Source organism: Budorcas taxicolor, chromosome 14 (genome assembly GCF_023091745.1).
Source record: "Budorcas taxicolor isolate Tak-1 chromosome 14, Takin1.1, whole genome shotgun sequence".
Classification (NCBI taxonomy): domain Eukaryota; kingdom Metazoa; phylum Chordata; class Mammalia; order Artiodactyla; family Bovidae; genus Budorcas; species Budorcas taxicolor.
Genome location: NC_068923.1, coordinates 34,930,011 through 34,941,671, shown reverse-complemented (window position 1 = coordinate 34,941,671; position 11,661 = coordinate 34,930,011). Strand labels below are relative to the sequence as shown.

The 11,661-nt window shown below is 47.7% G+C and overlaps 1 protein-coding gene across 2 annotated transcripts in view; it reads left to right on the top strand.

Annotated features, from left to right (window-relative positions):
* Positions 1–491: 491 nt before the first annotated feature.
* RB1CC1 (RB1 inducible coiled-coil 1) overlaps positions 492–11,661 on the top strand; it is a 40,561-nt gene continuing 29,391 nt past the window's right edge. For both annotated transcript variants that reach the window (XM_052651451.1, XM_052651452.1), the window contains exons 1-3: positions 492–789; positions 10,315–10,429; positions 11,357–11,477. In XM_052651451.1, the coding sequence (XP_052507411.1) occupies positions 11,407–11,477 (71 nt within the window). In that variant the 5' untranslated portion in view covers positions 492–789; positions 10,315–10,429; positions 11,357–11,406. The remainder of the gene's footprint in view (positions 790–10,314; positions 10,430–11,356; positions 11,478–11,661) is intronic.

Genomic DNA, 11,661 nt, shown 5'->3' with positions numbered 1-11,661 from the left:
CGCCGCCCGCACTATGGGACCCGGCCTGGGACAGCTCTCCCGGCGCCCAGTCCCCTCACAGGCCCTGGTCCGGTCCCAAACGAGGTCCCGGTCCGTCGGCTGCCCTCCACCTCCTCGACAGGTCGAGCTCTTCCGCCCAGGCTAACTCAGTATTCGGCGGGTAGGCGGGCGCAGGGCTATTCGCTGTAGTGGAGAAGGTCAGGCTCACCTTGGGGCACTCGCATTCGGACGGCAGCCAGCACCGTCCCAGACTGCCCGGCGGAGTCCCCGGGGTCACGAGAGGACTCTCAAGTCACCAGCCCCGGCGTCTGCAGCCACAGGTGGCGGAGCAGTTGGAACCAGCCCTATCCGGAAGCACGTCGACTTCCGGCAGCCCTACGACTTCCGGGCCTGCGCTGAGGTGCGCTGAGTGCTCCCGCCCCTCCCCCCCCCCCCCCCCCCCCCGCTTCCCGGCGTGCCCCGCGCAGGAAGGGCCGGAGTCGACAATAACAAACCCGTGGCGGCCGTGTCCGCGGCCCTACCGAGCCCGGCGCTGCCTCGGGTTCCGTCGCCCGGCCCCTCGGCTCTGACCGGCCGCGGCTCGCCCTCCCCCGGCCCCTGACACAGAGCCGAGGGGCCTGCCCGTCCCCGTGCCCGGAGGTGGCTGCCTCGGCGGCGCCAGCGGTTGTGTCGGTTGGCGGCGCGGATGGGCGGTTGGTAGCCGCCGCCGAGGACGAGGCGGCGGCGGAAGATGGTGCCGGGGGCCGCGGGCCCTGCTGCTGCCGCCGGCGGAGGAGGAGGCGCTGCCCGGTAAGCGCGGCGTCGGGCCCCTCGGGCGCGGGTCCCCGGGCTGGAGGCGGAGGTGGGCGGCTGCGCTGGGCCTGTGCGGCCAGGACTCTTCGGTGCCCCCCGACCTCCCAGTGCCCCCCGACCTCCCGGTGCTCCCAGCCGGCGTCGGGAGCGCCGGGGCCCGGGACGCACCTTCCCCGCCGCCGCTCCTCCGCCGCCGGGCCGGGCTCCGAGGTGTCAGACGGCGAGCCAGCCGGGGCGAGGGTCGCAGACGCGGCTCTGTCCGGACCCCGGAGCCCGAGGCTCCCCGAGAGCAGCGTCCGGATAAAGTTACTCCTGGGAATGACTCAGCCTCCGGCGGGCCGGGGCGTGTGTGCGGATTTCACAACTTCCCCGGCCGGAGCCGGGCGGCCCGGCCGGGGTTGGGAGGGTGCATCTCCGCGGGCTTCCCGCTGGACGCGCCGCGGCGCCGGAGGTTGTTTGGTAACTGAGTCCCCGCACCGTGCTCCTGCCGTGTGGTCATAGCGCGGGGCCTGCGGGCCGGGGCGGGCCGAGGTGCTCGCGGTGGATACGGAGGCTGAGAGACCTCAAGCCGGATAGGGGAGGCCCGATGCTGGCCGCAGGAGGACCGGCCTGCTTTGCTAGCCGCCGTATTGTACAGTTTCTCGGTTGTCTTGTGTGGGTGGTGCTTGTGTGTGTGTGGTTCTTCGCAGGGTGGGGAGGTTAGCAGCTTAGGAGGGGTACTCAATTTGAGGTAGACAGCCTGTGTGATGAGGAGTCTCGTTGGAGTGTTTCCATGTTTGATACACAGAGGGTTCTTCCAGGTCCGGTGTTTCTGTGGAAAGACGCAAGGGGCCGTCGAGGGAGGCGGCTGAGTGGATCTGTCAGCAGGCCCTGCTGAGGATCTGAAGATGGTTTTCTCCTTTCTGTTTTTAATGTTGTAACAACAGAATATGGTCTGAATGAACATATTTTCTCAACATTTGTGTTTAACATTGTGTCTAAAACCTAGAATTTTATAAAACAGGGTGCTTTATGTTGATAAACGGTTGTGTTGGTAAATGCCTGTTAATGGAAATCAGATATGGACTCAGACACGGTTTTAAAAAGAGTAATTTAATTTCGTCTGTTTGGAATGCTTTATGTTTGTCACAGTTAGGATTGTTTCTGGCCTGATTCTTGTGTGGAGATGTTGGATGATAGGAGAGGAGGACCACATTTTTCTGGCCCTTGCTGAACACAGACAGGGTCAGAATAGATGGCAGGTTTACTTCCAACAAATATAACTCATTGAAGGGGCAGAGGGCACAAGACCTTTGTATTTGGGGGAGGAAAAACAAACAAAAAACCCCACACTTTTGAACCTAAATGTTTATTATGTAAGCTTGTTCATTTCAGTCAGAAGCTTGAGAGGAGCTCTTATTGGGCCTCTAATTTTGAGACTGTCTTTAAATTCTACTGCATTCAGCAAAGGCTTTACTTTGCAGATGTGTGTAACTTTTCAAAAAAAAAAAGCAGTGGGTAGTAAAATGTTCTCATCCAGGTAGTACTGTTTGGTAATCCCAGTAAGCTTTTCGTATTCAGAAAACACTGGCTCAGGCACCTCAAGTGAAAGTCTAGCATCCCCCTTCCACACTCACTCACTCCCTCAGCTGGTTGTTACTTCCTTACCGAGGTAGACCATGGAGCCAGGCTCTACAGGGAATTCAGGAACGTGTACCATGTTGTTTTTGCCCAATAAGAGAAGGGAGATTGAAGTCCTGTATACAGTCAACTGTTTAAGCGTTGTCTGAGATCTGAAGGAAAACCCAAGAGAAGTGAGGAAGCTAACTATTTCTGACCATCTCGCAATAGAAGGAAACTGCAGTACCTCTGAGGTTCTTGGCATATACAGGGAAAAAGATCACTAAAAACTGAGCAGACAGGAGTGAGGGGAGAGCAGTAGGAAGAGGTGGTGTCCTGGAGGCTCAACAGATACTTTAGAGAGAGGAGAGTAATATCCTGTAAACTACCAGGTTCGGAGGCACAGTGGTTTGTTCAGGAAACCTGGTGAATCTGGGAAGCAGTTTGGATTGAGAGTCATTCATTTTTTCATGAAATGTTAAACCCCAGCAAGACCCAGGTTTAACTCTAGCAATGAGCAGTGAACAAGGGGAACTTTATATGTAAGCTTTGTATGAGGTTGTAGAAAGCGGCAGTGACACACTGGTAATTTTAAGGAAGATCAGTTGCAAGTTCACACTACGTTGAGATGCGCTGAAATAGACACAGTGCTGGAGGAGCAGATTGTGGAGTGCTGGATTGAAGATTCCATACTTGCTATACATGTCATGATTACAGTGCTGTGATTCTTCCATTATCGTGGACCTGAGAAACCTGGAACCTGGGCCTCTTGTGCAGGGCCCTGGGAGGGTGGCCTTACTCCATCCCTCAGGGAAGCTGCTGTTCTCTTAAGTGACTCTTTGCAGGCACAGTGCTTGAGTACCTCCATACACCCCTTCTTCCAGCTATTTAGTGGCTGGCCTGAGGGTTATGGGATTTTCCTCCAATTTTGCTGTTGAATTCTCCTTTAAAAATTTTTTATTTCAATGTTTTTTTTTGGTCCTGCCATGTAGCCTGTGGGGTCTTAGTTACTGGAAGAGGAGGGATGGAACCCTCGTTCCCTACAGTGGAAGTGTGGATTCTTAACTACTGGACCACCAGGGAAATCCCTAAATTCTCACTTTATTGGCTTGTAATTGTGCTTAGAGATGGACATAATTGTGACTGGTTCAGGACTATCTAGGTCATATTTTTCTTTTATATGCTGTACATAATTGGCTAGTAATCATCAGAATACTGAAATATTAGTCAATCAGTGCAGTTAATATTTCCATGACTGTGTTTTTAACCATTACACTGCAAATTCCAGCTGTGCACATCCTTTTTTGATATTGCTGTGTATTTACATGCTATGAAAGATTAGAAAATCTTGTTGTAGATACTATTGTGTGAGACGTTAGACTTTAAACAAGCAGAATTCACATTTACATTTAAGGACAGTGTCATACCTTGTTTCATCACTAAATTGTGACCGACTCTTGAACCCCGTGGACTGTAGCCCACCAGTATCTTCTGTCCATGTAATTCTCCAGGCAAGAATACTGGATTGGGTAGTCATGCCCTCCTCCAGGAAATCTTGCCAACACAGGGATCAAACCTGGGTCTCCTCCATTGGCAGGCAGATTCTTTACCACTGAGACACCTGGGAAGCTCATATTTGCGATTGTTAAAAAACTACCATGTGCAACCCTGATGTAGCATCTTTTAACAGTTATTCTGAGAATCTATTAAATGACATGCAAATTTTTAAAAAATCTTATTTATTTTTAAACTGAAGGATCATTGCTTTACAGAATTTTGTTTTCTGTCAAACATCAACAGGAATCAGCCGTAGAACATGCAAATTTTTAAATTGCATTAAGGATAAAGTAATAATAATCTCTATTGGTACACATATTTCAGACTGTACTTAAAGTCATGTGTTTTACACAGCTTTTATGAATGTCAGGACACCACAGTGCGGAATATGTTTGTATGTACTGATATGGAGAGATTCCCATGTTATTACGCTATTCAACTCAAACAGATTGCATGTATGCGTGCTGTTATGTCATTTTTGAGAAACTACCTTGTCTACGTGTACTTCCTGTATCTGGAGGAAGACCCCAAAGGCCCAGCTTTATCCACACTGCCAGGGCTCTCCCTCTCGCTCCATTCCTGTCCTGCTGTCCTCCCATCAGGTTGGATACAGACACCCTGGACCTTTCTGGAAAGGCTCTCTGGGGAGTGTGAGGAAGATGGCTGATCTACTCTTCTTTCCTTCTTTTTTCTTTTCTTGGCAGAGAAAGAGGAGGATCAGGTGGGAATGAATCTGATCTGGAGATTGGAAGCCCAGTTTGCAGTCCCTGGGTGACCTGGACACTCCCATTTGTGGTGAACACCACTAGTTTCATTGATGCAGCACCCGTGGCCCTCAGGTTCAGTTGCTGAATTACAGTTTGCAAAATTGCAAATCAGACAGAAGTTTTCCTACTCCTTATTCTTTCTCTGAAGCTTTTGGTCCACCTTGTCCAGCATCATCCACATTTCATGTGGTCTGCTAGACCTGAGAGCAACTTGAGGGTCTTTGGACTCCCAGCACCTGGCATAGAAGTATTAGTTGCTTAGTTATGTCCAACTCTTTGCGACCTCATGGACTTTAACCCGCCAGGCTCCTCTGTCCATGGGATTCTCCAAGTAAGAATACTGGAGTGGGTAGCCGTTCTTTTCTCCAGGGGATCTTGCCAACCAGGGATCAAACCTGAGCCTTCTGCCTTGCACGCAGATTCTTTTTTACCATCTGAGCCAAAATCTGGCTTTGTCGGGTGTCCAGTAAACATAAGGTGAATAATGACCAGCAGTGTGCTGTTTGGGAGGTCAGTTGTTGTCTGGGGCTTTCCCTTTGTCTCCCCACGTAAGGAAGCTGATTGTGAGTTTTGAATGGATCAGACAGGTTGACAGTAAGCTAGAGTGACAAACCTGATTGTTGTGGTGGTACTGCCTCAAAGAAGAAATTGCAAATATCCAGTGATAAATGATAGACACTTGTGTGAATATGGGAGATGCTTTCTTGTTTTTACAAGCATTAAAGTACAGTTGTAACACCTGTATCTCTGGGAATAAATGCATTGGAATCAGTGTTTTTAAAAATACCCCCTCATTTATAGCTTACTGTATCCCAGAAGGACCCAGGAGGAACAGATGTCCTTTCACGATGTGAGATTGTTCTCCCCACATGAGATACTTCATACGACTTGACAGCTTGAGAGAGCTCTGTAAGTTCAGAGTCAGAGAGGGAAGACCGAAGGCCATCTGTGACCACGGGCGACTTCCTAAAGGGCTGATGGACCCAGAAGGGCTTTCTGACCACACTTGAATGAGTAACTTTCAAATGAGCAGAAATGGCAAGTATGGGAAGACTGTGTAAAGTGAGAGGATGGGTTTCATGTAGGGAAATAGTTGGAGATACTTGTGAAAAGGCAAACAGGTTGATTATGAAGTTCTAAAATGTTGGTAAAGTTATGATTGTCACCATTTTTAGAGTTGTTATTATATGCCTTGCACCGTGCAGTAATCTGAGATGCATTATTGCTGTCCCTCTGCAGAGATATTATTTCAGTTCTTAATGTGCAGAGGTCATCTGAGTCTCCGTGGGAGAAGTCGGCATTCAAGTACAGGTGACTCGCCATTTCAGTGCTCATCTAGCTTAGGCCAGAGTTGGTGGGTTCTCGTTAAAGGGGCGGGCAGGTGACGGAGTTCAAGGAGACTGTGTACAGAGTGGGTCCTGTCCTGAGGTCAGCAGGGCAGTGGTTGTGAAGAAACAGATGACAGGTTTGTGGCCTGCGGTGGCCACAGTGAGGCTCCAGGGGGCGGAGCGTCTGGCTTGTAAGTGGTGGGCGTGTTCAGGAAGGGCTGGAGCAGGATAGAGGAGAGTTTCCAGGCTCTAAAATAAGGATTATGTCATTGGAAAATCAGGGGTTGGATTATATAGGAAAAAAGGGATAGGATGCAGACAGAAATAACTGACGTCTTGGGTAGCAACAGAGTGATAGTTTTGTTCACAGAGGAAGTTAGGGAACAGTTTTAAAGGGAAAGCACCGAATTGAAGTGTAGACTTGCTAAGTTTGAGAGACAGTGTGGTTTCTGGTTGGAGATACTTGCAGTGATTGAGCACCAGTCCTGAGCTGAGGTCAGAGGTCTGGGAGGGTTCATAACCCTCAGTGGCGGTCGTCTTTCCTCTGGTTGGCATAGCCCTTCTCTGCATGTATACATTCTCTGTGTTCTCACAGCCCTGTGACTTGGGAAGTCTCCTGCTTTGTTGGATCAGAATAATTTAGGTTAGTTGAGGTCCATCAGTCACACAGTCAGTAGTAGGGGCAGGACTTGAATATAGGTCTTCTGACCCAGGATCCACGTTCTTTTCACAGTGCTCTCCTCCCTCTTCTGTGCATATCTAGGGAAGTGTGTGGAGTGAGGGGGTAGTTCTCCCTGGGAGCCTGATGGGGGCCAGCCAGCCTAGGACCAGCAGGTGAGGAGTCTTGTCCAACCCTTAGCTGGACCAGCCGAGATGGTGGGTTTTCAGATCCTTTATTTCTTTGTAACTGTGTGATGTTCTTTTTTTCCTTTTCAAAAATGGAAGCAAGTATTTTTAACCCCCAGTTGGGATTTTTAAAGAGACCGAAGTCCAGCATCCAGAGATAGCCTTTTAAAAAAAATGGATGTTACATTCTTCCAGACTTTTTAATGCTTGTGTTTTCATATACATCCCTCAGTGTTAGTTAATAAACTAAAACCCACAAACAGAATCACATGGTACATTCTGTAGCTGAATGATGATAAATACGTCACTTATCTATAGGTATTGATTTAATGAACATTTTAAACACATTTAAAACACAATAAAACGTGGGTGGGCCACACGTCCCCAGCAGGAGGAGGCAAGACTGTCCCTCCTGACCCCGGAGAAGACCCCCAGAGCCCTGCACCTGGAGCACGCCAGACTCCCTGCCATGCAAATCTTCCTTTGTCTGCTTTTACCTTTAATGTGTATCCTTTCACTATAATGAAACGCTTGTCCAAAGTACAGCACTTTCTGAACTCTGTGAGCTTAGGTGACGCCTGAACTTGTAGTCCGCTGGTCTGAAGTGGGGGTGGTCCCGGGCACCACCAGACTTGTGGCTGGGATCCCAGGGGGCAGAGTGGTCTTGTGGAGCTTGGTCCATCTAAGTCTGGGTTTGATTGAAACCACTGCACACCCATATGTGGAGTGCATTTTGAGTGTCAGTAATGCTGTTTATGAAGTATCTGTAATAGTGTGGAGAGACAGTTATTAGTGGACAAGTAATTGATGAGTCAAGATATACTGGATGATGCTCTCGTATGAAATCCTCACGTAGAGTTTTTGTGATTGTTCAGTTTTTCTCTCACACCACAAGCCCTCCAGGGCAGGCAGGGGTCTGCACTGACTTTATTCACCCAGGACCGGCTCTGCCACTTGGGAGCTCCTGACGGTCAGCTGTCTATCACTTCAATCTGTTGGCTTCTCGCCCTTCATTCATTAAAAGATTTGGTTCTGATCTGCAGTGGGACAGGAACACGTCTCTTAGTGTTAGTGTAGAGCCATTGGGTGCATTTGGAGAGTAACTGCGTGCCCCGTAATCGGGAGTGGGGTGAGTGTAGGTGAAGTGGAGCCTTACTTATCCTTGGTGGAGATGACAACGTTGAAAACCTTAGGGATTTACCTTTGGGAGCGAGCTGAGAAATCCTGTGGTCAGTGTTACTCATGTGACTTCTCCGCAGTCCTCACAGGCATATAGGATAATTCTTTGCTAGTGTGGGATTATTCATTCATTTTCTTGAGAAAGTATTTTAGAGCTGGTGTCCAGGAACGCAGGATGCTTGCTTTAAAGAAGCTTGTTATTCAGGAGAGGTGAGAACTGTGTGGAGAAACATCCCAGTAGCTGCAGCAGAGAAGCACACGTGGATATAAAGTCAGCACAGCAAATGGCAGGATTGTGTGATTAACTTCATGGAAGAGAATGTGTGTGTGTATGTGTTGTGGGGGGGAGGTGGGTTGCAGTAGATCATGGTGGGTGATGATCACAGTGGGCAGAGGAAGGAGGGTCTAGGCTGGGGAAGAGCCTCAGAGACTTGAAGTAGCTCATTTTGTTAAGAGAGTTAAGCCGGGTGGCATTTGGGAGTGAAATCTGGGGAGGGGAGGAGAGGAAGAAGCCATACAGTGTCTGCCGTTTTACTGGACTGTCCGGACTTGGATCCTGTGACATTACTGAAGCCCTGATTTCTTAGTTTCCTTATCTGTAAGGTGAGAATGATGATAGTATCCCTCTTAAAGGATTCTGTCTGTCTGTGTGTATTAGTTGCTCAGTCACGTCTGATTCTTTGCGACCCCATGGACTGTAGCCCATCAGGCTCATCTGTCCATGGGATTCTCCAGGCAAGAATACTGGAGTGGGCTACCATACCCTGTCTTCAGGGGAATCTTCCTGGCACAGGGATGGAACCTGGGTCTCCTGCATTAGCAGGCAGATTCTTTACCATCTGAGCCGCCAGGGAAGCTCAGCTTAAAGAATTCTTGTGAGGATCAAATGAAACATTTCATTTAGTGAAGCATTTATTAGAACAGTGACCTAGAGCATAGTACATACTTATGAATGGTGGCTGCTGCTATGAAGGTCATCCTGATGGTGGTTGGTGTTCAGGAGTGGAACTATCTTACACACACAACACCCCCCCCCCCCCCATCCTCCCTGAGGACAGTGGGAGGATGCTGAGGGAGGTGAGGGGTCGAGGATGCAGGGAGCAGGTTGAGAGACTTGTGGAAACCAGAGACAAGTGAGGGCTTGATAAACACAGGAGCCTCAGGAGTCAAAGTCGGTGGTGTGTAGACAATGAGACTACTACTAACTGGATTGTTACTGCTGTTTACTTACCTGTGAGGAAGACAGGATGGTCTGTAAGACAGCACGTGAGAGAGGGGGTTTGTTGGTTCCATTAGAAAAGAGATGTTTTAGGTGGTGGAGCAGTTGGGGGCAGGGTTATATAGAGAACTCGGGTCTAGGGAGGCATGCTGGCAGGTTTGGTCATCAGCAGTGGTGCCACGGGAGGTGGTGGGGTCCCAGCCAGACACTGGGGAGGAGGCCCAGGAGGAGGAGGAGCAGTCACCCAGCAAGGGTGCTTCCTATCTGCCCAGAGATCTGATGGTCTCTACTCACTGTGTTCCCTCAATGCCCCTGTGATGCTGGTACTGTATGTGAGAAGTACCACAGTCCTAGCTGTTGGAAACACACAGAATAATACACATGTGTATTATTCCACATGTGCTGGGTGCTCTGTCTCAGTAGCTTCGGTGATGGTCTCTGGCAGGGGTGGGGTCTTGTCTGAGGTTCAGCAGGAATTGCCGTGCTTGTCAAGAACCAGCTCCTTGCAGGTTCTTGAACGGAGGCTTCTTGCTGGCTCTGGCTTCTGTTTCTTGCCACGTGGACCTCTCCATATGACAGCATGTCCTGTGAAGCTGGTGGGCGGGAGCGGTCAGTTGGCAAGGTGGAGGTTATGTTGAGGAGGTGCTATCGTGTAAATGACCTCTTGTTACCCTGGCCGAGTTTCAGTGGTTCCAACAGATCCCAGGCCCTGCCCATGTCCAAGGGGCTGGCTTTGAGGCTCGCGGCTATGGTACCCTTTTATTCCTGTTTTACAGAAGAAACCGTGAGTATTAAATATACAAGTAATGGGGACCATTGTGTGTTAAAGACAAAAGGGACTCTAGGCTTTGACAGTGTTGGGGAGCTCTCTGGGGACTTTGATGTCTTTTTAATGCGATGGTCTAGGATAAGGTCATGTGCTTGTGGTTCAGTGAAGAAGAGTAGAGATCACTCTTTTGGAAGAGCATGCTGTTGTTATTGTTGAATTATTTTTCTCTAAAATAATCCAGAAATTTTTCTTTTCTAGTTCACTGAGTTTAACCAGTAATGCCATTCAGTTGCCAATATCAAGCAAAGCAAACATAAGCCACTTGTAACCTGCTTCTTAAGAACAGTGGTAGTCCTTCTAACAGTGCCTGCTGGTGAGTCACAGTTCCTGCCTTTATAACGGAGTTTTGATCTAATGCATTTAAAATAGTGATTTTGGAAACATTAATTTTAAAGCCTTGCTTCCTTCCTTTTCCCTTCTTCCCTCATAATTCTACTCTAAGCTCATGTAGAAAGAGCATAAAGAAAAATAGCTACTAGTTTCTGAAAATTTAGTTTTTGTCATCTTTCATCACTTACATTGAACTTGGGGGTTTTTACCTCTGGTCGTTAAAAAATAAAATACTAGTTCTTGACATCTGCCCCTTTATTCATAGATGAGGAAGCTTTATTAATATGTAGGATTTTGACTTGGATAACTAGGTAATGGCAGAGTTGTTTTAAATATTCAGATATCCTATGCACTTTGTGCTGTTCCACAAAGTGATGAGCTCTTAGGGCCAGAGTTTCTTGTGTGGAGTGTTTCTAGCTCAGCATGGAGGTGGAACTTGGATTAACCAAGTCTTTCCCTCCTATTGCAAGTGGTGGCTCTTATTTGCTGTTAGTAAGTTTTAAACTATTTTTGTTGTTGTTGTTGTTGTTGTTGTTCCAAGGAAGAAGTTGGGAGAACTTTTGGAGTTAGAAAAATGTTTGACCACATTTTTAATTTTTATTCTTAATGTTGTGTGGTACATGAGAACAGTGTGAAATATACACCTAACTGTTCTAACTCCTCGCCTCTTTCTTCCTGAAATCAATTATTTTTTTTCATGATAAAAGTTATACTTCTCATTAGCCTCATTACTGTTCATTATTATTTTTTAAGCATCAGGCTTACTGAATTGTCCAGTTAGCCTTGTTAGACATCAAATCCTATTATTTTTTTGTTGCTTGTGTATTATAACTGCTCTGTCTTATGGGAACATAACCACATTTATACATGTGTTTGTAAATTGACAACTTCTCTTGTCTGTTTCTTTCAGTAACTATATCAGAGTGTGAGGTGTAAGCTTACAGAATCCAGGAAACCATCATGAAGTTGTATGTATTTCTGGTGAACACTGGAACCACCCTGACATTTGACACTGAACTTACAGTGCAAACGTGAGCTGTGTTTTTCTTGATTTTCATCAGTTTTGCATTTTGTACCTGTAGAAAGTTAAAGATTTGATTTTGAGAATACTGTTCCTTTGTTAAATAAGAGTGGCAATATGGAAAGTCTTAAATCATTGTTTACATGTACAATTGTCATCTTTCTCTAAAATGTTAACATTAAATTTGTTAAGTT